The 27,826-nt window shown below is 34.2% G+C and overlaps 4 protein-coding genes across 13 annotated transcripts; 1 reads left to right on the plus strand and 3 right to left on the minus strand.

Moving 5' to 3' along the window:
- The first annotated feature begins 536 nt into the window (after window positions 1-536).
- On the plus strand, window positions 537-7,296 carry LOC123221097 (G-box-binding factor 1-like). Of its 9 annotated transcripts, none has more exons than XM_044643804.1 (13): window positions 550-947; window positions 3,940-4,003; window positions 4,439-4,575; window positions 4,646-4,693; window positions 4,799-4,888; window positions 5,006-5,110; window positions 5,248-5,405; window positions 5,510-5,567; window positions 5,827-5,875; window positions 5,955-6,178; window positions 6,525-6,602; window positions 6,688-6,813; window positions 6,978-7,296. In XM_044643804.1, the coding sequence occupies exons 3-13, from the start codon at window positions 4,516-4,518 to the stop codon at window positions 7,077-7,079; spliced, it is 1,098 nt and encodes a 365-aa protein (XP_044499739.1). In that variant the 5' UTR covers window positions 550-947; window positions 3,940-4,003; window positions 4,439-4,515; the 3' UTR covers window positions 7,080-7,296. The 9 variants fall into 9 exon arrangements, 8 of the variants coding, with proteins under 8 accessions (XP_044499739.1, XP_044499745.1, XP_044499730.1 ...); XM_044643810.1 differs by having other exon boundaries at window positions 550-827; XM_044643825.1 differs by having other exon boundaries at window positions 551-947; window positions 4,439-4,472.
- A 56-nt stretch (window positions 7,297-7,352) lies between these two features.
- LOC123221141 (HVA22-like protein k) lies at window positions 7,353-11,266 on the minus strand. Of its 2 annotated transcripts, none has more exons than XM_044643873.1 (8): window positions 11,148-11,266; window positions 10,961-11,019; window positions 10,708-10,805; window positions 9,618-9,669; window positions 9,415-9,478; window positions 9,102-9,197; window positions 7,797-7,869; window positions 7,353-7,694 (listed from the first exon to the last, which is right to left on the minus strand). In XM_044643873.1, exons 1-8 carry the CDS (start codon window positions 11,178-11,180, stop codon window positions 7,597-7,599), a joined length of 573 nt encoding a protein of 190 aa, XP_044499808.1. In that variant the 5' UTR covers window positions 11,181-11,266; the 3' UTR covers window positions 7,353-7,596. The 2 variants fall into 2 exon arrangements, with proteins under 2 accessions (XP_044499808.1, XP_044499800.1); XM_044643865.1 differs by having other exon boundaries at window positions 10,708-10,808.
- A 4,137-nt stretch (window positions 11,267-15,403) lies between these two features.
- LOC123211438 (scarecrow-like protein 15) lies at window positions 15,404-17,474 on the minus strand. The gene has a single exon (XM_044630208.1). It carries the CDS (start codon window positions 17,219-17,221, stop codon window positions 15,584-15,586), a length of 1,638 nt encoding a protein of 545 aa, XP_044486143.1. The 5' UTR covers window positions 17,222-17,474; the 3' UTR covers window positions 15,404-15,583.
- Window positions 17,475-22,248: 4,774 nt separating this feature from the next.
- LOC123218558 (probable protein phosphatase 2C 55) lies at window positions 22,249-27,674 on the minus strand. Its single transcript, XM_044640046.1, has 5 exons — window positions 27,462-27,674; window positions 26,650-27,327; window positions 26,004-26,328; window positions 25,028-25,177; window positions 22,249-22,721 (listed from the first exon to the last, which is right to left on the minus strand). The coding sequence occupies exons 2-5, from the start codon at window positions 27,018-27,020 to the stop codon at window positions 22,425-22,427; spliced, it is 1,143 nt and encodes a 380-aa protein (XP_044495981.1). The 5' UTR covers window positions 27,021-27,327; window positions 27,462-27,674; the 3' UTR covers window positions 22,249-22,424.
- Between the last annotated feature and the right edge of the window lie 152 nt (window positions 27,675-27,826).

The raw sequence follows: 27,826 nt of genomic DNA on the forward strand, positions 1-27,826 counted from the left end.
AGATAGGGGAAATGATAGTTTTTAAACTTAAGAGGAAAAATGTGATAGACTTTAATTTTATAAAATTTTTTATTAAATGATGATTTTACCTTTAATTTTAAGTAATATTTTTAATAAAAATTGACTTATACATAAGTATTTAAATTTTTAAAAGTTAAAAAATAAGACTTTGAGATTATATCATACCTTGGGTGGGAACAAGTCGTTTGGCCTTTGATAAACCATCCTAATAGGATGTATAGTGGTGAGGAGAGTAGGTGGATTTTATTGGCTCGGTATAGCAATAGGAAAAGTTTCTCATATTTACTAAACCTTTGGGGTTTCACAGGCAGCTACTCAAAATTACAAGGTTCTATGACAGCCATCTAAGAAATGAAGAATAAACAAAGTATAACCTACATCAGCAGTGGCGGAAGGTGGCGAGGAATCGGAGAAAATGGATTTTAGAGAGAAAGATAAAAGTTAGAAATAAGTAAATAAATAAAAAGGTTATATCCAAAAGGAAGATGAGTCGTACAAATTTTTGCGATGTGAAACCTAATCCAGTAAAACGTGGACAGCTGGAATCCTCATTCTCGTACGTGTCACCCGCGAAACCCTAACTCTTTTCCCTCACCACCTCAACTTCAACTCCAACGCCAACTCTTCTCCAGCTCCTCCTATAGGACACCGCCACACCACCAGATCAACAATTTCACCCTGTTGTTTAAGTTTAAGACAAAGCCAACGCAACACAACTGGGGTTTGCTTCTCCTCTCTCTCTTCGTACTCCCAGATTTTTCGTTACCTTCAAATCTCAACCGTTGAACCTAATTTTACTGTCTTCTGTAAGGGATTGATTTTCCTGGAATCTTTTTTTCTTTCCTTTTTTATCCTTCTCTCTCGTAATTATTTAAGTAATACACTTGGAATTTCCACCTTATTCGCTTCACCCGCCATGAAAACAGGTCTTTTCTCTCTCTCTCTCTCACTCTTTTCGAAATAGTAATATTAATAGTGTTTCTTAAGTGAAGCTTCAATTAGTATATATGCTACAGTATTAGTTCAGGATCTTTGGTGACTTCCCCTTGTTTCCATCAAACAATTGAATTCTCTTTGTGTGTGGTAATTTATTGAATTGTTCTGGTGTGATTTGCTTTTGATCTTGTATGTCTTGAGGCTTTTTCTGTCTTGTGTTTATAGTTGGCTATTTGTGCCTTGAATGGTATATTAAATTGATATGTTTTAAATTTGTAACGAGTAATTAGTTGGCTTTGAGGGATTAACTGTGAATCTTCGAACATGGTGTTCAGTTGCAATGTTGCGTAATGGTTTAGTTACTAACTAGAATGAGATACTTATTATTGTTCTGTAATTGGAATATCCAATATGACATAAATAATACTGAGTTGGCATTTGTTTTGTTAACTTAGCTATTGGTAAACCTTAAGCCAACTTGTTGGAAGACAGAAAACAGAACATGCACGAATAGATGCAGATTTATTTGGAAAGAATTTACAGAGATGCCTTAATTGATTCGTTTGTTCATATCTAGATGTTTAATAATGCTTTTAATGAGAGTAGCGAAATTGGAAAATAAATAATAGTATCTGACTTTCTGGGAAACTTGACGGAAGAAGCAGTTAATGTCACCTAAATTGCTATATTGTATGAACAAAAGATGCTTTAGTAGAACTAATCAAATTAGGCTCCTCATCTATATTTCTGACTATGTGTGTGAGAGATTTTCATCAATCTTTGATTTTTTAACCTGTCCACAGTAAATCAAATTATGATAATTCTTCTATCTTCTTGTGATGTACTCTACAAAACAATTTTCTTAAATCTTCATCTTTTAGTATTATAATATTTACTCTAAAAGTTTGACTCAACTCTGTCCTTATTTGAATAATATGTGATCATAGGTTATATAAGTTGCTATGGTCCCCAAAACCTCTGTCCTGTTCCAAATCAGATTTCAAGCAGTGCTCCTTCTAGATATGTGTAATTGCATAAATTATATCAAGATAGTTGGATATGTTCACCTGAGTAGGATATGGGACCTTGTTTAATGCTGGTGGCACTTATTGTAGTAGGATGCAGTAGCTAGTAGAATAACTATAGAAAGAACTTTTTACCTTTACACATGTGACCAAGATAGGGAATGTATCAACTACAGCCTGTCACATACCTGAATGGTCATCATTTATTGTGAGGAAGACATGAACTGGATTAGCTATCTCAAGAGATTTTCATGCCTTTAGGGTTTCTCATCAGAATCTCATTAAAATTGTCCGTTAATAATCATAAAATTCTCATCTTAAACATAAGGATTTAATCCTTCAGATAAAAGATCTGACATTATGCTACATAACATGGGGGATGGGTCTCTAGGAGCATATATAGTGTGTAAATTTAATAGTAGTTATCTCGGGGTTAAGGAGGTAGAATTGAGTAGGTCATGGAAAATAGCACTGAGCAGAAAGTAGAACTACTTGAGGATTATCATATCATTCTTGAATCTCCATGAAGTTTACATACAAGGTCATGGTGCTCTATAATCTGCAGTTGTCAGTAATGATTGGTGATTAAATTTTTGATAAATCAGTTTAAGGATGACTTGAATGCTGTAATTAACACTTGTCATACAAGGTTGAAGATGAGAGATTAATAGTCTCAGTTAAGGAAGGACGAAAATGCAACTTTTGCCATGTTTCTGCATTTTTGAAACATTTCAGAAACAGAAATGGTCCAAAACTGGTATGAAATGTGTTGGGCACATTTCACAAATTATTAAAAAGTTGGACACGTGTTTCCAAAGCATTAGAAATCCTGATACAATTTTTGTTTGACATTTCATCTTCCCAAATTCCCAATTGAAAACCCTAAGTTGACATTTACATAATCTCTCCACTCCACTCTAGCACCGGATATTGTCTCCTTACTGGCATCAAATATTGTTTCCTCACCGGCGTCTCAACGTATGTCCTCTCCAGCAACACAAGGAACTCTCGGCAAACTCTCCTTTGACTCGTTAGTGCGTTGATCTAATTGTCTTCACCATTGCATTGACGACAGTCAATGAAATCATCTTCTTTCCGACATCTCTCCTTTCCTCTGTACATCATCAATTCTGGAATGATTTTCGCTTTTCTATTTTCTATTTTCAATTTTTCATATTTAACTTGATAATGTTATTGTTATGTTGCTGCAAATGTGGTGATATTACCGTGTGTGTTGTGATGTTAGTGAATTCTGTACTCTGTTGTGATTTTCGAATGCATCTGTCCCGAATATGCATTAAAGAGTTTATAGACTAAATATTATTTTACTCTGTTGTGGTTTGTACTCTGTTGTGATTTTGGAATTTTGTACTATGTTTGGAATGCATCCAGCCTCATTTTGTTGTATCAATCCTTGATGATTTTGGAATTTGACTCTCTCAATTCATGATGAAGGAGAGCACATAGTTAGACGAACAGATAGAAAGCTATTGTCCGCTCCCTCATTGAGAGAGCCGTAGCCATATTTAAAGCCAATCCAGTTTCAAAAGTTGATTCATACACTACTTAAAGCCAAAGGATTAGAATACAAAGATGACATTTTTTTATACACCTTTGTAGAATTAGATGAGCATTGCTTCTGATTTTGGAAATCTGGAACTTTACCACAGTTACATTGCATTACATCCTATTAAATAATGAGCTAATGCACACTTTTAAAAGCCTGCACACTTGCACACTTTGAAATTACATTCTGACTATTTTTCATACCATTTTAGCAGAATGTAACAGGATGTGTGACATCCTGCTTCTGAATATTTTAAAGAAAAGTGTGAAAGAGGATGTAATTGACACTTTTAAATAAAGCCTGTTACATCCTAGTTTTAAAGAAATTACAAAATTGTACGATAAGAATTGGTGGGAGACTGTAATTGACACATCCTGTTACATTGGTCAGGTAATGCGCACTTTCAAAGAAATAATGTACAGAAGACTTGAAATTTTTCTTGCACATTTGTGAGGTAATGCTAAAAAGCCTGCACACTTTTAAAGAAATAATATAGGGTGTTGCATTTTTTTTATAAAAACTCCTATATTTTTTATATTTACATGTTTCTATTTCTTATATTTTTGAGAAAATACATTTCAACATTTTTATTTCTACGTTTCCGTTCCTATGCTACTTAGGTCTCGCTTGAAGCTTGTCAAATGTTTGGAATTCCTTGAGTATTTGAATTTGCTAGTTTTTTGCTTCTGATGAAGAACTCAAATGACCTGATATTGTGGATGATAGTAGTGTGGTACTATTGAGGAGGTTTCCCTTCCAACCTTATATTGATATCAGATGATAAAATTATTGCTTTGCTTGTTTGTTTACATTAAATAATAATCCGTAGCAATTTTATGATAGAAGTGTCACATTTCTGATGTTTTTAGTTTTTTATATGGTTTTTCAGATGCTTCATAAATTTTACTAAGGATATAACTCAGGTAAAAAGACTTGAAATTAATTGGTTTTATTGAAATAATCTGAATGGGAACTGGTGAAGAGAACACACCTGCTAAGCCTTCTAAACCAGCTTCTTCAACTCAGGTCTGTCTTTATCTGTCTCTTTGTCTCTCTCCCTTCCATTCTGTTCACTAATTTTTTTCTGTTTTTATAGGAAATACCAGCTACACCAGCATACCCTGATTGGTCAAGCACTATGCAGGTTTATGTTCTATTTAAATTGTTGCTATGAATTTGTTAATAGAATATCTAGAAAAAATGTTTTGCCTGAGTAATCTTAGGACTTACTGTTCAGCTCCTTGTATAGGCTTTTTATGGTGCTGGGGCTACACCACCTCCTTTTTTTGCTTCAACTGTCGCTTCTCCAACTCCTCCCCCCTATCTGTGGGGAAGCCAGGTGAATACCTCATATTTTTTGAGTTATTGAGGTGTGTGTATGCATCCTTGCAATAGTGTGTTTCTCTTTCTGACTGTCAGAAAGACATTTTATTTATTTTCTTTTGAAATCTTTCAGCATCCTTTAATGCCGCCTTATGGTACCCCAGTTCCTTACCCTGTTATATACCCTCCTGGGGGAGTCTATGCCCATCCTCCAATGGCTACGGTAAAAGTAACTATGTTAAGTGTTAATCATTTATTAATTATCCAGTGTGCTCAGATCCCTTTTTCAATTCCAGGTTCCTTTCATCATTAGTGTCATCCTGATGTGGCTCAGTCAGTGTAATTTCTCATCTTATTTCCTTTTTTCTCTTGCAGACTCCAAGCTCGGCACCAACAAATGTTGAGCTGGAAGGAAAAGGACCTGAAGGGAAGGACCGTACTTCAACTAAAAAATCCAAGGGAACGTCAGGGGGCAAGGTTGGAGACATTGCCAAGGCAGCTTCAGGTTCTGGGAATGATGCTACCTCCCAAAGGTATCATTCTTGCAATGATCTATTCAGCATGTTCATACATTGATTTAAATTCTTCCCATCATTTGGGTTATGTTGCTGCTGATTGTGGAATTTCCTGTATGCAGTGCTGAAAGTGGTAGTGAGGGTTCATCAGATGCAAGTGACGAAAATGCAAATCAGCAGGTATCTGTTTACGTATCTGGTATCCCTGTTGGTATTGTTGATGTGCTATATCATTTAATTGGAAAAGCTAACCGCACTCACTGATCCCTTGCAGCCCCTTCTGGGAAACTGGTAGAATTTCAATTTCTACATAAATTTTATCTAATATGCCTTCTCCTGTTTAAAGAAGGAAAAACCAACCTAGCTTGATAATTAGCTAAGTTAACAGTCTGATTTTAAGTCCTTAGATCATTTAGTCATCTAATTTTTTGTTCTTTAGGAGTTTGCTGTTGGTAAAAAGGGATCCTTTGATCAGATGCTTGCAGATGGTACGATTTCATCCTAATGGTTCCTGCATGTGTACTATGTGCGGTTATAATTTTCTAACTGTGGTGACTCTTTTGGCAGCTAATGCACAGAGTAGCACTGGTGAGGCTGTTCAAGCTCCGGTGGCCGGGAAGCCTGTCGTGTCTATGCCAGCAACTAATCTTAATATTGGAATGGACTTGTGGAATGTATCACCTGCTGCAGCTGGAACTGCAAAAATGAGACCATCTGGGACTCCATCCACAGTTGTTGCTCCTGCAGCGATGATTGGTCGTGAAGGCGTAATGTCTGACCAATGGATTCAAGTATGAATCTTGCGGGCAGTTGTTTAAATGTCTTATATGCATGTACTCCTTTAATAATTTTTTATTCTTTATGATTTAATGAACTTATCTTATAATTTGAGGAAATATGTGTTGACGCTGCTTCTTAGTGCATCTAGTGACAGACTTGAACCTATCTACTTTTTTATTGGTTTCTACAATTGAGTATTGTCTTCATCTGAATTTTTCTTCAAATCCCTGTGTTTAAACTTCTTTACATGATGCTGCTTTTGAGGAGAGACTTTATTCTCTTGTATTGATAGATGTAAGGCTTGTGAAGATGATCCTATAATTCTTTTTCACTGAACTAGCTCTATATTCTCCGTAGGATGAACGGGAACTGAAAAGACAGAAAAGGAAGCAATCTAATAGGGAGTCAGCTAGAAGGTCAAGATTACGGAAGCAGGTATAGTGGTATACTCTCTTTTCGTCTTTCGTTTGAGCCAAAAAATATACTCCACCAACTCATCATCATTTACCATTTCTACCAGGCCGAATGTGAAGAGCTGCAATCTAGGGTGGAGTCATTGGCCACTGAGAACCGTAACCTCAGGGATGAGTTGCAGAGGCTTTCTGAAGAATGTGAGAAACTTACTGCCGAAAATACTTCTATTAAGGTTTGACTGTCCTACTCTTGCTAATCTTTACCAACTCAGTCTTCTGCTTCTTACTAATTGTTTATTAATGTTGGACACAATTCAGTCCAGATAATCACCTTGTATGGTCTGAAACTTAGCAGACAACAGTTAACAAATTTTATGATTGGCTTCTATTATTGCAGGAGGAATTGACTCAAATATGCGGACCAGAGGCAGTAGCTAACCTTGAACAGGGCAAACCTTCGTTGGCTCCTCTTACACACCCTGATGAGGGGAATAGGTAATAGTAAAGGAAACATGGCCAAATGTAACTTTAAGCTTAGCCCAGAAATTTCAGAATCTCCGGGAATCTGTGACTTTTGATTTTATTGACCATAGCTACTTATTTTTCTTACTAATATATACCCATAACCCAACCTTTTTTAACTGAATTGTTCATTCACGGTACTTCTACAGCAATTGAAGATTAATTCCAATGATAGACTGCGACTTGTCTCTGCACATTTATTACTGTGGCTTGATTTTACTTCATATTGAAACAGTTGACTTGCTGCAAATTTCAAAAAAATAATCCATTCGGTTTTTCAATTGCTGGGAAATAACATTCTTTACAGAGGTAATATATCAACTAAACATTTGTCACGTATGAGTTTTGCTATGCACCAAAATATGAAACCTATGCCAGCAAGCATGCAGCATCTTAGCTGATCTGCTAGAGATGCCACTTGTTGAATAATAGGTAGACAATCAAAACAAATACAAGCACTATAGTCAACTAGAGTAAAACGTTAGTGGTAACTGTCATTCCTCATGATCCGACTGTGTTTCCGAGATTGGACTTGGCGGACCCTCAATTTCATTGTGTTCTTGTTGACTCGTGCCCCTAAATGGTAGGTCACCTGATAAAAGAGAAAATGATTGAAAATAATTTATTTCGCGAAAAAGGGGGATTTGTCAGAATAACAGACCAGCAAGCACTAAAAAGGCAGATTAATGCTGACCTGTGCCCATAATCTTCATGAGTACGGTCTTTGCAAATTGAAATACTGCTTGGTGCGTGCTGAAAACTCTAACCTGCAAGTTTGAGCAAAATAATCTGATCTCAGCTGAGACAGAAATGCATGTACCCATGCAGGAATATTCAAAGTGGACCTAAATAACAACATAAGCCTTGTTTTTTATGATAGTCCTTTGTTTGATAAACCTTCAATGCATAGGAAAACAGTAGGAGCCCTTCAGTACATTACTCTTAACAACCACCAATATATCATTTTCAGTTAGTTGGACCAATTTTTGCAAGCTGCTGCTGAGCCGGACTGGTAGGCCTATAAAAGGGCTCTTAGGTATATTAGAGTTTTAGTTTCTTATGGACTGAAGTTTAGAAGAGCAGCAAAGTTGAGTGACATGCTGCTGCTGATTGGGCAAGCAGCCTGCAAAAACATAAAATCTACATGTGGATATTGTGTTTCTAGGGCCTAACCTCATATAATGGAGCTCAAAAGTGGTTGCACTTTCTTCAAATGAGGCAAATAGAAGGTCTTGGCACATACAGTAACAGAAGTGGCTCAGTTACAGAGTTTGTTTTATGAACATGGACTAAATTTCTCATCAGCTCCTATCATTTGGTGTGACAATATTAGTGCAGGATGTAGAAGCATCAAATCATATCTATCATACTTGTTCTAAGCATTATTGAAATTGATACATGTTATATAAGAGATCAAGTTGTAGCTAAAACACTCAGTGTTCAATATGTTCCTTCAGAATTGCAAACTGCTGATGTGCTAAATAAGGCACTAACATCAGCTTTGTTTCAAATCCTGAAGAAGAATTAAAAGTTACTGCAAAACAAGAGCTTGACAAAGGGAAAACTGATCAAGCTTGCGGCTTCTCCACAGCTAAGTTTGAGGGGGCAGTTAAACTTACAGAAGAAAGTCAACTATGTCTGCAGTCTGACCTAAGTTTTGTTAAGAGGAGTCGGTTTATAGGAAACATTCTATTAGTTATAACAGTAAGCTCAGTTAGTTAGAGCAGAACATACTTTGGTTCCTATTTTCTTGCCTTAATTCAAGGTACCTCTTTATATATATTAATTTTTTCATTAATAGAAAGTTATGTTTCATTCCAGCTTCTAGATTTGTCTAGATTGTTCCCTATCAGCAGCTATCCAATTTGTGGAAGAGAAAATTATACCAGCTGTCCAAAAATTTTCATTTCCTATATTTTCCTGACAAGAAGTAACTTCTGTTGTAATCAACCAAATGGAATTCAACCCTCAACATTGAAAATTGCAAAACACAACATACCATTTGATGATTTCCAAAGCCAACAAGTTTATCAACTCTGGCCTGATGCCTCAACAAGAATGGACGCAAATGGTTCGTGTACAGCTGTCTTGCTCCCTGCAGAAAGGCAAACAGTTTCCTCTCATTGAAAATTTACCAAAGGTCAATCAAACATACAACCTATTCAGCTATCAGGGGAACATTAAGCACAGGTGCTGGAAGCAAACTCTAACAAGCAAAAGTAAAATAAGGGCACAAAAAGATTTTATGAATAAAAGGGGGTCATGAGCAATGTTTCTACCCCATTTGAGTTTACTCTGAATATATAACTTACTTCAGCTGATGGAAGTTGAAGCCAAACAAGAAATGCAAACTTAAGGTGATAATACATGGGAAACCTGCAACAGTAAAACAAAGTTGACGTACATATGAATCATAGATACAAGTATGGGAGCATAGATGTGTTGGAAAACTTTAAAATATGAACATTGAGTGTAACATAAGCAAAAGAAAAGATGATATGGTGCAAAAATTTACCAAGAAAGAAGCTTGTCTGAAAATACTTCCACGATGCTGAAAGATCCATAAACTGCAATAGTTTGAAATGTTCTATGAAAACTTCATTGTGACAGAACAATGCCATTCATGTAATTAATACGACCTGAATCTCAGACCACAAAAGATAAACTACACGCAATGACCTGATATAAAAAGGAAATTATTAGGTTAATGTTATCAGTCCAATCGAAACTGTTTAGAAGTTAAGGCCATAATGCTGACAATAGGCCCACAAACTATTCAGCTATATTCCCTATTTATTTATCTGGAGATACTTGCATGAGATTAACAAATATGCTTAAGCATCAGAAGCAAGAAGATGAGCCCAATCAACGCATTTTCATCAGAACTTGTATCAACGCTATCACATGACAATACTACCATTGTAAAATTACAAATCAGTTCTGTGATTTGTTTCTGAAAAACATTCTTAAACAGTAGTTTGTCTCCTAAATAATTCTGTGCCTTTCATAATCATTTCAATAATAAAGAAAATTTAATTCAACAAGTACTCTGGATTTTTAATTCAATCCTCCACAACAAACTGAATCCAGGATAACCACTTTACACGGCAGTGTCTGTTCAGAAAACAGAAATGAGATAGCAATTTTGCTTTTTAGCCATTCTGCTTCATGCATGGTCAAATTATACACATTTCAACATTCCACTTTATGAACTGTCACTAACAGATTTATGATACCCATTCAACTTAATGCATCATTGATCTTACTCATATGTAAGTAGGAAATGAGGGCCTCCACAAGAGCCTATTCAAAGGTCATCATGAATAAATGAGCCATTCATCACATTGCAACGTCTATGCAAAACTAAGAACCCATTCCCTCTAATATTAACAAAATAAATATGAGCTAATAAGAATGACAAAACGATACAAGAAATATGGCCCGCACAAGTATTGACAATAAAGAGCGCCTTGATAAGACACAACTACAAAGAACATTTACAGTAACAAAGAAACAACAAATTCAGAATTCAAATTCTGCATATCAACCAAGAAAAACTCAAAGAAAAATAGTAATTGAGATAATAACGAAGAGAAACTTCTGACCTGCCCAATATATAAGCCACTTTTGTTGATCATCTTGATCTTTTCTTTCAATTGCCTTGAATGTTGAGTATACTGGTAAAGCAATACCCACAGAGCAGCTGCTAAAGCAAACAAGTATTAAACTCACAGTCAATATCATAATTAACCACCAATCATCAACATTTTCAAAAACAAGCAAAATAAAGTAACTCTTAAAATCAATGACAGAAATTAATTCATCCAATAGAGTTAACAATAAATTACAAAAACTCACCACGCTGTTCGAATGACAACATTAGAACCCAGTGGACAAAGCAGCAATTGCAATCCTACCTACATCAAATGGCGTCGAAACTTAAAGAATACATCAAAACTAATAGCTTGATCTCCATAATTTGTATTAGAGGAAAGATTATCAGAATTTTGCAGTGAAGACGAAGAATAAGAAATCGAAAAGTCACCTTGTTGGTTAGCGTAGATCCCAGAGCGTCCATTTGAAGAGCGCCTCTATTGTGCTTACGTTTCCAAAATTAATTGACCAATAATCGTAAGAGTAGATTACATTTGAAGACGATTTTTTAATTATATATAATGGTAAAATAACTATTTTTCATTGGGAAAAAGAATATTTCCTATTTAAGTTTTAGTTTAATCTCATATACGATAGATGAAAAGCACAAACGCTTATCCATCTCAAAATAGCCATTAAGTTTTCTGTTAAATATAAGGGTAAAACTATCATTTTACTATTTATATTCAAGTTATATAATTTCATTATATTTTTCTCATCTGATTTTAAAAATTAACATTTTACCTTATACCTGAACTTTGAAAAGTAACTTTTACCCTCCCAAATCCCTAATTTTCTTTTTCACTCTCTCTCCGGCCATTGGCAATGACATGGCTAAAGGGAGAGTGGCGTCGACCTTCACTGGACGACGGAGCGTCGTCCATTTTCTGGATGACCTTCGTCATCCAGTGAGGACAATGCTTATCGTCCAAAATAGACGACAGTCGTCCACCTTGGAAGATGATCGTCGTCCAGATGTCGACCTTTGGATAAAACTCTCCCGCCATCGGTTAGTCATTGTCGGAGAAAGTGGTTGGATTTCAAGGGGAAAAGGGAATTTTTTAAAACATAATTTAGGGAAAAAATGTTAGTTTTTCAAATTAAAGACAAAAAATGAGATAAAATTTTAATTGTTTTAATATTATTAATAAAATGATGAATGTGTCCCTTAACCCTAATAAAAAATGTGAGTGTATTCTAATATATTAAACTTTAAATAGAAATTTAAGGTTTTCATCATTTGTAGATATACTTTTAAAATTAGGTTAAAACTTGCGTGGAAAATTGTCCTTTTCCCTTTTTCATTCAATATTTGATAAAATGATAGGTTTTTGAAATATTAATTAAAGTATCTTTTTTTTTTGGTTTTTTATATATATATAGTCACTTTTTTTTTATCATACAAATACAATCATTTTTTTGTTCATTTTTACCTTTAAAAAAAGAAGATTTTAGGATTTGAGATTAGCTGATTGACTATAATCGGCTAGTTTGACTAGGTAGGTTGGCCAAACGATCAAGTGTACATGATTTTTTTTTAATTCTTACTAATTTACATGAATTAAATATGGTTAAATTTTATTATATTATCTTATAGGTTTTATACCCTAACTGGATGAGTGAGCAAGTTTTATGTCTTGGATGAGTAAGTTTTATGCCTTGGGTGGGTAATTTTATGTCTAGTCTTGGTTGGGTAAATGGAAAACCTAAGATATTTTGGATAGGCCAAAAGACTTATTTTCACCTATGGCATAGTGAAATCTCAAACTCTCATCCTCCAACTTTAAAAAACTCAAACCCCCACTCACAACTAAATTTTCGTTAAAAGTTTTAGTTAAAGTTAGGGGGTAAAATCGTTATTTACCAAAAATAAAGTTTCATCACATTTTCCTCTCCGATATTTAAAAACTTATCTTTTCCCCCCAATCCAAAATTTGAAAAGTGACAAAAACCCCACAAGGGTTTGTTTGTCTTCCTCTGACTTCAATTTCTCCTTCCCAGGCCATTAGCCATCCTCTCTTCCTCCCTTGTCTTTTCTTCGATCTCTCTCCCTTGCTCTTCGGTCATCTTCGATCGGAGAAGAAGACGAAATCTTCTTCGTCTTGACAAACACCAGTCGTTTTCATCTTTGGCTTCGATTGAAGACAGCCAAAGAGGCAAAGGAGAGGGATCGAAGGAGAGATAAGGAGGGAAGGGAGAACAATCAATAACCAAGGAAGAAGAAATCAGCATCAGAGGAAGAGAAACAAACTCTAAGAGAATTTTGTTACTTTTCAAACTTTGGGTTGAGGGGGAAAATGTAGGACAGGAAAATGTGATGAAACTTTAATTTTTTGGTAAATGATGGTTTTACCTCTAACCTTAATTTAAAATTTTTAACGAAAATTTGGTTATGGGTGGGTGTTTGAGTTTTTGAAAGTTGGAGAGTAAGAGTTGGGGATTTCACTATACCTTGGGTGAGAATAAGTCTTTTGGTCTTTTAAATATTTTATGTTTTAGACTATATAGGTATAATAAAAAAAAAGTGATTTTATATATATACAAGAGAAAAAATTAGACTATTTTAATTAATACTCTTATATTTTCACCCTTTATAATTAAAAAAAATCATTTTCTCACTCATACGGTAAATATATTAAAAATATAAAATTATATAATGGTAAAAAAACCTTCAGACTAAATAACATTTTGTCTCAAAATTTTATTAAATAATTTTTTAATTTTAACTGAAAAATGAAAAAAATTATAAGTATAAATAAGGATGTCAATAACGTATAATCACAAAAATCCTATTAATAAGTGTGATTTGTCATATAGTAGTGAACATTCCTATTGGGCATCTTATACTTATTGACAAGATTTTGATCATGTTTATATCAAATCTTAAATTTTTATTAGAATATATAAGAGATGCCAATATGTAGAGGTATCAAACTATCATTCATCTCTATTGAAATAATTGAACTTTTCTTTTTTAATTGAAGGTGCTAAATGTTCAAAATTTTCTATTAAATAGACTAAACTCTCGTATTTGTTTTATAAAATTGATTAAATTTTTAATATTTCATATTGATGGTATCGAACAACACAATTGAGATTATTTATTTGTTTTGTTTTGGAAGTAATGTGATTAATAAGATATTTTTAATAGAAAATAGTGAAAATTTATCACCTTCAACCGAAATTTGAAAGTTTCACTTTTTTAATAAAAAATTTGAAAGTTTAGTCTTTTTATTTTTTTTTTAAAAGACAAAGTTTGATCAGTTCAGTTGTAAAAAATGTGATAGTTTGATACTTTAAGTGTCCCACTCAAGATTTAATGCATTCTTAAACTCGCACCTTTAATCTTTCAAAATTTAAATACTCATTCATTATCTAACTTTTATTATTTTTAATTGTTAATTGTAGGGGCAAATATATCATTTTATCAAAATATTTAAAAATATATAATTTTATCTCATTTCTCCTCTCTAAATTTTAAAAACCAACAATTTCATCTCAATTTCAACTTTTCAAGTTTTAAAAAGTGATTTCACCCCTTTTCCTTATGGCTTTGTTTTTCATCCCTCCGACTACCGTCTTTGTCTTTGGCACCTCTCTCTTCCCACCCTAAACCTTTGTTGGCTCTCTTCTAACTTCACTCTTCATTGCTTCCAACATCAAGGTCTCACTAGAGAGTTTTCCCAACCGTCCTCATTAGTGGAAGAAGAGGTGGATATCAAGATCCAAAAACGAAGGACAGAAAACTGAAGTTAATTAAAGTCAGAAGAGCGTTGATGAAAGTTTAGGTGGGAAGAGAGGGTCATCAGAGACAGACACTGGCTAGAGGGAAGAAAAACAAAACCCTAGGGATAAGAGACTCACTTTTCAAAAGTTTAAAATTTGAGATTAAAGTGAAATCGTTGTTGTCATAATTTAGGAGAATAAATGGAATAAAGTTTTTTTTTATATTACTGAAAAATAATTATTTTGTTCTTATAACTAATAATTAAAAATAATAAAAGTTAAATAATTGACATATATTTAACCTTTTAAAAAGTTAAAAATAAAAATTTAAGAATATGACAGACCTGGTGTAGAAATAAGTCTTTTGACCTTCTGTCAAAATACAACCTAACCCCTTCAAAATGATAATTTCCTCCTCAATGAACTAATTTTCATTAAACACCACATTCATCATTAAAAAAAAAAAAAAAAAATTAAACCATGTATACAAATTTGAACATAGATCAATATTGGTCAATGGCCCTCTTTAATTCCCCTCTTTTAATATATTAGCCCATAATATATACAAATTTGCCCGACCGAGCCTATAAACCATGTATAACAACTGGCAGGCTTGCCACCGTCCATCACCCAACCTTCGTCAATACTGTTATAAAGTCTTTTGCTGTTACATATACATACAGTAATGCTTTTAGTCAAAAATATTAATTATAAGCAATGATTTTGTAACTGATAATATAATCATTAACGGGAAGAAAGGGTTTAAATCTGTGTCACGATTTAACCAAAAGATAATTTCCATTAAAATATTTTGATGCCTGATTAGACTAATTAATTGTAAATTGGACTTTAAGGAGCTTTAATTCAGTATGTGGGCAATTTATAAGCTCCTTTATATTTGTAATTATAGATAGTTATGACTTAGGAAACGTTACGTTAATTAATCCCAAGAAGATTCAACTAAAAACGGAGACACTTGGACAATATCCTTATCCAACCTTCTTTCTACCATTACAACAAAACATAACACAACCCAAAAAAAAGAGAATTAATTGGTTGGAATACATTTGAAATTACTCTTTAGCCCAAGTATCCCCCCATCTAACACCTCCATATTGACGTGGCAACGAGGGCCCACTGATGCCAACAAAGGACCAATTCGCCTGGGCGTTTAGCCACTTGGAAACCTCTCGCCTGTACCTTCCCTAGTAAACACTCCGCCTGAAAATCGGCGAATTGACTCAGATTCACCGGCCTCATTCCCGCCCGTGAAAACAGCTCTTTCCACGTTGCCACGCGCCGCAATGCCCCTTCAACCGCCGCGATTATCTTCGGCTTCAGCAAATACATTTCTATTTTCCTCGCCCACTCACCACTGCCCATCGCTGCATCTAGTGATTCAAACACCATCGAGTAATATTCAAGATAGTTCACAAAATTCCTCCTAAACGACACCGTTGCTCCGGACTCTATCCACCCTTCATTGTCTACGAATACCACCACACTTGGACAAAGTCTTCGCACATCATTGACGAACCCCACAGCGTTGTTTGTTGTACCCAGAAGCCTAAATATTGTTGGAGATAGAACGACTGCTATTCTTTCACAGTCGATGAACTTAACCGCTTTGAAAGACAACATTTCAAAAGTACGGACGAGCACAAACTCGATTTGGAACCTGATTCTGAGTTCTTGAGCGAAGTGAATAAGAATATCTTTAATCAGTCTTGTTTCTGTGACGTACTCTTCAGGTACTATAGCCGTGATACGAAGAGATGTTGGGTTCATCGTTTTATGACAAGACTGCGCTTTTTCGGCTAATTCTCTCATGAAAGAGGCGTACTGGCCGCCGAATCCGATATCAAAATCAATTATGTGAACCAACGGTGGTGATCCTTCGAGGAATTCAAGAAGAGCCTGGTTGGAAGTGAAGTGAGTGAACATGGGGATGGGGGAGATCCCACTGAAGGCCTTGTATGCCCTGATAGATTGTATAATTTCGGAAATGGTAGAGAGGCGATTTGGACGAGTTGACCCGATGAGCAGTGCGTTGAGAGCTTCTTTGAAGAAGAACGCAGCTCTTTGGAGCGGTTTACCCACTGGTAACTTGAGCCTTTGATTGAGCCGCGCCAATATCACCTGAGCGAGTTGTAACTCGTTCGAGTCGAAGCAGTCAGCGGCGCGGATTAGCTCCTCGATACAGTCAAACCCCACGTTGTTTTGGAAACTGTTACCAGGAGACTCAAAAAAATGACTAAAACTTTGATTCTGATTTAGGTTGATGTCAGGAACATTAAAATTAAAATCAGACTGAAGAAGTGGAGTGGAATCAAGCGACTGACAAGGAGTCAACTCAGTGAATTGTTGTTGAATTTGAGGCTCACAGCGAGGTAACTGAGGATTACTCTTGAAAGCAGGAACAGAATCGTCATCTAAGCCCAGCTCCCTCATGATTGAATCCCAGTCCATGTTCCGCGGCACATGCTCCTCCCACTCAGGCGGAGGAGGAGGGTCTTGAATAATGAAAGCGTCGGTCGCAGTGGCAGATTTTTCAGGCACAGGACTTGGACTCCGGCGAAGATCAAGAACAGAGGTTGGCTCGTAGCAAGGGTTGGACCCACTGTTAGCTTGGTTTGTACCAAAACTTATATTCTGAGTTATAATTGAGGCGTTGAAAGAAACAGGCTTTGGGTTGTTGGATTGATTGTTGCCTTGTGTAGGTTTAACAGGAACTCTCATAGCGAAGAGAATAGAAAAATTAAGGAGGATTTGGAGATGGTAGACGAGTAATTAAGGTGGTGGGGGGGAGGGGCTTTTCATAGTTATGATTGCAGGCCTTTTATCTTTGCGTGTGTGCATGGGGTATAGAATGGGATTAGGCATACATTAGAGACATAATTGGATACATGTCAGACTACTCTTTTATCTCTTTGCAAGCTTCTAATTCACGTCGTTGCTTTCTGGGATTCGCCGTTTCATTTTTGTTCCCACACACTCAGCTTCTGTTTGCTTTTCTTTCGTCATCAAACAGTTATATTTAAAAAAAAAATTTAATAAATTCTTGAGTTTGCACGAGGAAGAAAAGAAATTCAAACAAATATGGTTGCCAGCCTTCCCGGTTTGTCTTCTTTCAAAGAGGCCCTGTTTATCCCAAACCCTATTGAAAGAAACAGGGGATGGATTCTTCAGAGCCCTACAAAGAAAAAGAAAAAAGTCAGAAATAAAAATGAAAAATAATCATCATGTTACTCAAATTAAATTCAAAATAATAGAGCTCCTTCCAACCTTGTAGAAAGTAGTTTTCAAGCAGTAAACGACAAACAAATCAAAGCGTGAGCGTTAAAGTTCCATTGGCCAACTCCAATATGTATAAGCAGGCCCCGCAAAAGTTCCAATAGAAAGCTAAAATAAAAAGAAACCAACACCACCTCCTCTCCCTGTAGTCACATCACTGGAGGACCAGATTTAGAACCTACTTTATTAAGCTTAACCTTTTTTAATTATGTATATTCCAAAATTACTTGTAATTTGAATACAGTGTAGCAATAAGGCCAAAGTTGTCAAAAACTGATATATAAAGATACGCAGATATATTATTATTCCTTTTACTGGCTTCCAACGAAATCGTGGAAAAAAATAGAAGGAACCCTAACCCTAACAGGTCCGTTTCATATCTTTTACTGAAATATTCTCTGGAATTACCCTTACGGTAAAGATTTTTTGAGATGCATCTTAAAGTTGATCTAGTATCCATCGTTGGATGATCCTCAAAAAGTTAGTGGGTGCAATTACAAGTCTCTCCCTACCCCCTCACTCACTCCAAACGTTTCACACGAGATCAACTGAAAGGGAGACTGAGACCCACCAAAATTCACATGGTAGTCCATAACTGTGATATGATTGGATGGAGATGTCTTTTCTTAGGGACCCACTTGGACGGCTTTTGTCGGATATGCATGTATGTATGTGTTATAGTCAGCGCGTTAAAAACACGCCCACGTAGGATCGCCTTTGCCATTGGAGGCGACAAGAGAGAGGGAAAGGAAGCAGAGAATATGTTCGGTCATATTGCATTATTGATTGATTGACGGCTGGATACATGATAATTTTTCATTTTGTTTTTCAGATATATATTATTTTAAATATTAATAATAATATATAATTAAATATTAATTTATCTTCAAATATTATAATATTTAAATTAATATTTATTATAAATATATATAAATTTATTTTATATATTTTATTTGCCTATGAACTAAAACATGTTTTAAAGTCTCAGTCAACTTATACAATTAAGCAAATGAAAGAGATTTTAATTAATAATTATATGAATTATTATTTTAATGATAATTATGTGTTCCTAACACTCGTGTCGTAATCAAGCTTACAAAAATAATGCATGTCATTCTTCAATAAATCCTACTTTTAATTAAAAACAACAATATCTTTTAGTTATACGTGCGAACTCTTCTTCTTCTTCTTTTTTTTTTTTTTTTGGATCCAATGCCACTAAATTTATAATAGGGAATCAAGAATACTTTTTCTTAAGTTAATTATCATTAACTCAAGTACGTGGACAGGCCAACGCAAAAGCCTCTTCGATTGTCAGTGGTGGTTTAATTAATAATTAATAATAATAAAGGGCATTTGATTTTAATTAATAAAGATTATTTTAATAATTTATATTATTTTCTTTGATTTATTAGTAATAAAATATTATAATAATTTTTTATTATCAATAATAATACGATAAATAATATAGATTGTAATCTAATTATTATATTTATTTTTTGTATTAAAAAATTACTATAGTAATCTTGATTTTATTATAATTATATTCTTATTTATTAATTTTTTAAAATAAAAATAATATCATTTTTTAATTAATATAACAAATAATATAAAAAATATTTTAGAATAATTATACTCAATGGTATTTAAATAAGATAATTTACTAGTATTCTTTTATTATTTTTAATCAAACACAATAATTATTTCTAACCTTCAAATAAAATTCTGCTAAACCCTATCAATCTTTTAACTTTTGTTTGTAATATTTTACACCTAAACCATAAAATCAAGTGAAAAAAGATAACTTTTGTTTTGTCAAACTTGACGCTGATAATATATGGTTATACAAATATAGGTGTGGTTATTTTTATATAAAATCCTTCAAGTTTGGGTATTTTAATTAAAAAAAAAAAGAAGTTAAAAGGCATAATACCAGTTTAAAGACAAGGGTTATTATGTAAATTTCTAATGATGATGTATTTAAGTTAAGACAATTGGGTTTAACTTTGGTAACTTTGTATTATATATATATTCTCAATGGCATGATTTACGTTGAAAGGAAAGGCAATTTTATGAGAATATTTTATTAAAAAAAAAAAAAAAGTCAAATTCTTAGGTATTAAGGGTGCAATACAAATACAAGAGCCACACACACGCGGTGGAAAAGAGAAGACAAGAGTTAGCTTGTAGCTTACAAAAGTAGTTGATGGTGGTAATGTGTGGGTGTGGAGATTCTATTTTAGATCAATCATTTAAGTGTAAAGTTAGAAAAGAAAACAATATCAAAGTTGTACACAAATTAATACGAGTAGTGGAGCTGATCTTTGATTGTGCTTCTTGGGCAGATCTTTGCAATAATTCCATTGGATTCATTCAGTTTTCTTTATTTAAATTTCACCCACTTGCCTTAATTACTCTTCTTCTTCTTCTTCTTCATATTCATTTAAGCGTGTGGCAATTACACTCATATATAAATATATATATATATATATATATATATATGGTTGAATGGTTAAGAGGAGACATTATGTGGTGTACAATGAAAGGTATATTGATTAGGGGTGAGGAAAAAAACCGAATTGAAATTATAGATACTTGACTTTCGATTTTAATTTCTACTTGAAACTGATCTATTTTGAATAAATTCTAATTCCAATTTTTTAAAATCAATCGATTCTAGTTTTAGTTCTTAAACGATTCCACTCGTAAAGAACTAAAACCGGAACCTATAAATAGACATCATGTAGAAGAGCAACAATGCAAACTGAGACATAATCATCAGGGTAGCACTCACTGCATCTGGGTAAAGTCCAAAAAACTCATTGATTTCTCCCTTGTCTCCGTTACAGCAGCTTGCTACATAACAATATAAGGGATGCCAGCATCTTTGGAAGTGTCTGCACTTGCAGAGAAAGTATGTAGAAATTATTCTGGCACATAATTCACTTCCAAAAAAAAAAAAAAAGAGTTCTTCTACAAATATTTTTTCATAATCCATTTCTCACGACACAATCCCATACATAAGAAGTGTTGTTTTATTTAACCCTCCGCAAAGAGACATGGTATTAGATAAACCTTTCTGTGATAAAATGAAGAATGAATATTCAATATAGTACAGGTTTCGAATAGGAATCGAAACCTACAAGATCGGTTCTCAATCGGAATTGACTTTATAGGTTTTTAAATTTCGATTCTAATTTTTAGAAATCAATCGATATCAATTCTAATTTTTCAAAATTTTACAGGATACTTAAACCTGCTCACCCCTAATATTGATGGTGTACCAGTTGACATTATAACATGAGTAAACCAGGTGGTCCACCATTTCTCATCCACGCTCACCTCCAGTTGCCATTGTTAACTAATTAAAATGAATTGGGACCCGACCTTTAACTTTATAAATTAATATGTTGCCCAACAATCTCATCATTTTTTTTTTTTTTCTAAATTTCCAACCTTTTTCAAGGACAGTTTGGGCCCTTAAGCCTCAGTATGGTTGAGAAAAAACAACTGATTGTTGAAAATTAAGAATTTGAGCAATTAATTCAAATTGAATTTTAGTTAACCTTAATTACTTAAGTCTGATTATTATTTATTCAAATTAAATTTGAATTATGAGATATTCGAACTCGATTTTAGTTCATGTTCACCTTTATTTTTTATATACTTATAAAATTAATAACAACATATTTATAAATTTTTAGTGAAAATTTTAAAAATTTCGTCATTAAAAATATAAGTTAGTTTAATTTTAAAGAAAATATAAATAATTAATTTTAAAGCTATAAATAATACTAATATCCGCAGAATATATATCCTCTCATTGGTTTTTTTTTTTTGTAGTGTCCTTTTTTTGAATCTTCGTGGACACCAGCTTAACGGTACAATTATTTTGTGGCAAATAGCAAAGATGTTGAACAAATTCATGGTTTTATCGCTTGGATCTATCTCATTATTCTGCTTATTTCTTGTTCTTTCTGTATCTTTATTAAATGCATAAACTTTTAATCATTATCATGAGGATGCTTCAGAGGTGGGATCTATGGTGAATCGAGGGGAGAGAAAATCTTCATATCCACATTCTGTCTCAACTCAACAAGGGATTTTCTCTTATGATTTTGATTCATGCACTTAAAAATTGAATCAAAGACAAAATCCTACAAATTGCATGAGTAATCATCACCTAAACCTATTTATCCACTTCAAACTTAATCAAAATCATAAGAGCTTGTATAGTTCAGTAATAATAAAGCCATCCTAGGATATGAAGATTGCAATTGGTAAGAGTTGTCCTAAGGAATTAGTATGTGTTCAGCTACAATCACTGCAACCTTAAAAGAGGTAATTAGGTAACTGCTACTCTTAAATCTGAATCACAAATTTGACCAGGTTTGACTCAAGTCCGCGTTTTTTATTAGATGCAAAAACAAGGATGAGTAGAAATGGGAGCATTAGCTTTTATGGTACAAATGTGGATCAAAACTTAAGATAATCAAATGAATGTTATTGGAGCACTGACACAGTATGCTCAACTGGGTTTCAGCATAAAAATGGAGAATTAATGGCCTCCCAAGCGCTACTGGTTAGAAAAACAGCAATACATGAACATATACAAGGTTAATAGACAAGATGACTTGGTTGAACAGACTCAGACATTATTAGAGCTACCTATGTAAGACACAACAACAGTGATGTCATCAAGTTTACCACCATAATAGTGGAATCCGGCATCTTGAGCAGCAGTTGAAAATGGTGTTTGCCTGTTCCGATCCTGTGCTTGTTGACGTGCCAAAGCTGCTATTTTCTGAGCTGTCACTTGGGGTCCTAAGCCAGCATGCATTGTATGAAAAACAACAGCAGCGATTTCATTATTATACAGGTTGTCAAACAATCCATCCGTTCCAGCAACAATGACATCACCTGGGGCAACAGGAATTGCAAAAACCTGAACAGATTAATCCCAAAGAGTTAGTTATGGTTATGTTCATGACACAAACTGTGAAATTCATATTTTGAAACTGCTTATTCTTTTACAATAAGACTCACAATGATGTGAGCATTCTTAAGATATTTCCAGAATGCTAACACATCAAATGCATATTACATAAACAAAATTTAGCCACAGAAATTAAATAATCTAGCTATCAAAGAATATAAAGTTCCTTGAACAGAACCTCAAAACAAACACAGAATTGGTAGTTCCAAATTCATTTTTCTTTCCTGTCTGATCTGATTACACAAGATGTTACTGCAAGTTACAACCAATGGTTTTACCTTATACCTCAATTCACAATCTTCTGGTCCTTCTCTCTTCCCCCAACTTCATTACATTAGTTGCTCCTTTGTAAGTCTACTTATTGAGGATGCCCGACATTTTAGTTGGCATAGAATGAGATGACCGGAATAAGTCAATTATAACTCCTTTATTTCTCCACACCAACTTCACTTTTGAATTTCTTGATATTAGATCAATTAGGTAAATAAACAAAGGATGTTGGTATCAGGATTCAAATCCTAAACATATCAAAATATATCAGGTGAACAAAGCTTCAGGCCTATAAATTTCTATACATCCTCTTATCCATAGCTACTTTGTCACAATAATATCACCTTGACATAAACTCAATCTAGGTAGATAAAGAATCTTGCCAGGTTTTCTAGCTTTGAGAAGGACATATGATTTGGAATTTGATTTTTCTAAATGTCAGGAAATGTGTGAGGCGAAAAAAAAAATAAGGCTTATAAATTCCTATATATCCTCTTACTCATAGCTTCTGAAGTTCTATTACTCTATCAAATGCTCTATCTTGTTATTATTCTTGTCCTCATATTGATATTGACATTGATACAGGTGGAGAAGAATAATATAAACAGATACTTGAGAAATAAGGAGATAGAGAGAAATTAAAGAGAAAATAGGAGAGAGGAAAATCAATAATCTAATTCTATATCTTCTACTTGTTTTAGTAGCAAGAAATTAGATAGGAAATAGAAGGGAGGAAATGAAGAATCTAATTTTATATTTTCTATCTTGTTCTAGTGCTTTTCTACTCCGATCTTGTTTGTTCTCCCTTTGATTTTTCTATTCCTATATCTCCTTGATTTCTATAGTATCTATCTTGATATTTGCTACTCCAAAAGATAAATTTTGGTAAATCACACTATCTCAATCATGTGATGATGCCAATTTCAAAGTTGCTTTTGGAAATTTTTGTCTGTGGATAATTTGATAATTCTTTACTTTATTATACTTGTTTTCTATTAGGTGTGTTATCAAAACATGTACAATGATTCTTTGAGCATTTAGATTTTGTTTGTATGTTAATTCATAATATTCATTAGTGTTTGTGATAGTGAATTTGTGGATTGGCACAAGGAATTGGTCCCACCGAATGGTGAATTTTGCAACTAGGTAACTCTAAACTGAAAACTAGAAGATGAAGCAGACTTAAATTCCTGTTTAAAGGGTCATGTTACAAACCTTAATTTTAAATAAGGAACTTAAACTGGCAATAATGAACCTTTAGAAATGTTAAATTTACAGGGAATTGAAACTTGCAATAATGAACTTTTCATCTGATCACAAAGATTGTGATATAGCACCAATCGACCATGGAGGAGTTTGATTAACTAGGTCATGAACTTTATTTCTTGGTGTTTGGAAGTTACTTCCATGGCTCCATAAAACTGTGTCTACAATATAATGTGTTAAATGGCCATGGAAGTTTTCTCTTCCAACCGGTTATGTTTGTATAAGGAGACAAAACATATTTGATTCTGAACATTCATTTGGGGTACATGACACATTACAGGTATTTTAGGTTAAGTTTTGTAGTATTTGTCTTTTCAAGACCAAATTTCTCTCACGTATAAAAGTTGATCATTAATTAGTAAGTATATAAGTCTTTTCATTAAGCTAAATCACTTGTTTTGTTAAATCTTATAGCAACAAACCATTACAAGGATCTTTTTTTCAAGGTCATGTAACTTATGACTCTCTTTAGTTCATTCATGATAATTGCCCTAACTTCAATTCTCTTATTCCATCAATAAAAAGTAACCTGCAGCATAAGCGTACACAAACTACCAATTAACTGACATTGGCTAATGTATGAATTAAACATGACCAGAAATAAGCCAAAAATTCTTTCACTTTCACATATACAGAATAGTCCAAATGAAACGAGCACAAGAATACAATTACACATATTCACATTGTAGCTAGTTTGAGGTATGAATGTGTAAACTGACCTGACCAGAGCTGGGTAGATCACCAGTATTGCCACTCTCTAGTTGATACGTAAAATTGAAGCGATGCTGCTGCACCGGAGACTGGAAAATAGTAGATCCATCTCTAACCAAAATGAATCCACTATCTCCCAGATTAATTGCATCTATTCCCTGTTAAAAGAAGGAAAAAAAAATCAAACCACATGGTAGAAAATTATGATCTTTGCTTTTGTTATCCTGTGGAGCGCACAGTATCAAAAGTGCACCTAAGAATTATCCAGAGAAATTTTTAGGCCCTAATAAATGCAAAGACATTGGAAAAAGTATAAGTGGACATTGCTTCTAAGCAACTGACACATAAATACAGAACCAAATGTTAAGCATACAACCAAAGTTAGTCAGAAACTTTAACCATCTTAACACTAAAACTCAATTCTAAAATAAATTTTACTGACATTATCTAGTTCAATAGATGTTTGATTCTCTAAAGATTACTGTTGCGGGATAAGGAAAATCTCCACTTCCAGGACTAGAAATTAAGGCTCCTAATCACATAAATGGATTAAACAATTTTTCCTTAATCTACAAGAGAAATGCCCACACAAACTCTAAAAGTAGTCATAATGTTGAAGATTGAAACCAAAATAACTCAACTTATGTTGATACAAAGCATACTAAATTAGAGACAAACTTCCATTCAACCAAAATTATTGTAATCTGATGAAGTTCATCAAGTCCTTCTCAAGTTATTCAGACAGGAATCAAAACAATGAAGAACCTAAGACTGACAGATACACTAAATAATTATAGCACCTTTTCCTCAATGATAGCAGCCAAATAGAATCTCACTGACAAAAACAGAAGAAGATTTTGTATTCTATCACCTAACTATATTTTTCTCAAACACTTATTATCAAGAGCTATATTTAAAACTAGTACTAATAAGAAAAGGGATTGACATGCATGGCTAGAGAGATAAAAAATTTAAAAAAAATACCTTGCTTGTAAGGGCAATGATGCAGGCTGTTGATGAACCGTTGGCTTTTGTGCTTGAGTGGGCCTTCTCCAACACCCTCGCAGGATCAATTTCACCCTTGGGCTCATATTGAATTGCCATCGCTGAATGAGACATAAGCTCACGGGCAAATAATCCTGCATCAACACCAACATCTGCCCATCCCCCTACACCATCTGCTACACCAATGGCTTGCTCATCTACACAAATAAAGTGAGCATCCTCTCCACCCGTTTCTTCTTTATCAGGATGTGGCAGGTAACATGATCCTGAAATTAGCTTCAAGTGTCTCCCTCTTGGAATAGTTCTAGAGAAAATGCCAAGCATAAGGCAGCATAAGACAAGGCGTACGGAAAGTCATAAGGCATCTAAAGAAGCAAAGTCCTTTATAATGAGACAGAACCTACTTACTCGAGTGCCACTAAGCCTATTTCTGCAATAACTAAAACCTTAGGGAAGTTTTAGTAAATTTTGAAGAAAGAGAAGTCCAATAAAAGCACTGAGGCACCACATTATTAATTTTTATCCAGTAAGTACAAGAAAATGCAATGGGTACCCTAAGGTAAAACAAAACCATAAAGCAGCAAACAATATATAACCAAAATAGATAGAAGATGAGAGGACATACTGGTCAGATGCAATAGAGGAACCCCCAAGCTGTTCGCCCTGAGAACCCTCATCAAATGACACATCATGAGCAGCCCCAGCAGAGAAGCACACAGAAGAGGACGTGTGAATATTTTTCAACCATGGGCAAACAAGAACATTTGAGTTCCAATTCTTTCTCATAGAATCAAAAACAAAATACCCACAAAGAAGCCCATTCCTTGGTGATTCCTGTTTTCTCAAACTCGTAATAGCTTTTCGACATCGGTTCTGACTTCTATCACTGAAATAAACACCACTAGGTCTTGCAAAGTCTAAGCCATTACTACAACATGAAACTAAATTGTCAATATAAACATCTCTAAACACAGGTTTAGTACCCGAAGCAGCCATAGAATCCCACTCACAAGGACCACTGAAGTTGAACCGTGAGGTCTCTGAAAACAACCGAATTGAATATGGCAAAAACTCAGAAGACCTGGAATTCCCTAACAAGAGTTTTCCTTGTCCTTTAAACCTTGTTGAATTATAAACTCACCGAAAGCCACTACAGATAGTAGGGTTCAGTTTCGTTAGTGCAGCAGCTGGCATTTTAGGCCCTAACACTTAATAATACCTTTGATTCAATTACTCTCTCAAAGGACATCCTACCTTCAATCGCATTTAATAGACAAAATTTCATCACTTTAAACCAAAACACCTGTCAATTTCAAGTAAAACTTTCAAAAAAATGTTTTCAGAAATATATAAATCTAAAACGAAAATATAAAGAAACCAATGGATTAGCAGACCTAATCATTAAAACAACAAGATAACAAGTAACAGCAATGGCACCTTTTACTTTAAGCGGCCTTTCGAGTGTAAATGATTGATTGAAAAATAAAACCCTAGTAAAGTTTGTGATTTCGATTGAAATGCCCCTTCTAAGCTAGGTTAAACATCGTTGTGACAGGCCATGTGTGGCCCACCAGACTCACGTGATGGGTCTGGCCAAGACCTGCTACCAGACAGGCTCCTGTGTGGGGTGACATGATAAAATCTCATGGCTCAAGGCACAACTTCGGGTCTCCAAGTCCTGCCGAGCCGTTAACAAACCGGTCCACGGGTTTTCTTGTAGATTAGTTAGGAAAATAAATTTTTATTTTTTAATTGTACAAAAGTAATTTTTTTAATTATTTTGGTCTGCTATAGAAGTGGAC

Source organism: Mangifera indica, chromosome 1 (genome assembly GCF_011075055.1).
Source record: "Mangifera indica cultivar Alphonso chromosome 1, CATAS_Mindica_2.1, whole genome shotgun sequence".
Lineage (NCBI taxonomy): Eukaryota > Viridiplantae > Streptophyta > Magnoliopsida > Sapindales > Anacardiaceae > Mangifera > Mangifera indica.

Coding starts and splice junctions, on each gene's coding strand:
- LOC123221097 (XM_044643804.1), top strand. CDS start 4,516: ATGGGAACTGGTGAAGAGAACACACCTGCTAAGCCTTCTAAACCAGCT. Junction 4,694..4,798: donor ATTGGTCAAGCACTATGCAG/GTTTATGTTCTA, acceptor CTCCTTGTATAG/GCTTTTTATGGTGCTGGGGC. Junction 4,889..5,005: donor CCTATCTGTGGGGAAGCCAG/GTGAATACCTCA, acceptor GAAATCTTTCAG/CATCCTTTAATGCCGCCTTA.
- LOC123221141 (XM_044643865.1), bottom strand. CDS start 11,180: ATGGACGCTCTGGGATCTACGCTAACCAACAAG. Junction 11,020..11,147: donor GATCTACGCTAACCAACAAG/GTGACTTTTCGA, acceptor CATTTGATGTAG/GTAGGATTGCAATTGCTGCT. Junction 9,198..9,414: donor TTCAACTTCCATCAGCTGAA/GTAAGTTATATA, acceptor GCCTTTCTGCAG/GGAGCAAGACAGCTGTACAC.
- LOC123211438 (XM_044630208.1), bottom strand. CDS start 17,221: ATGAGAGTTCCTGTTAAACCTACACAAGGCAACAATCAATCCAACAAC.
- LOC123218558 (XM_044640046.1), bottom strand. CDS start 27,020: ATGGCTGCTTCGGGTACTAAACCTGTGTTTAGAGATGTTTATATTGAC. Junction 25,178..26,003: donor TCATTGCCCTTACAAGCAAG/GTATTTTTTTTA, acceptor TTCTTTTAACAG/GGAATAGATGCAATTAATCT. Junction 22,722..25,027: donor ATCTACCCAGCTCTGGTCAG/GTCAGTTTACAC, acceptor TAATCTGTTCAG/GTTTTTGCAATTCCTGTTGC.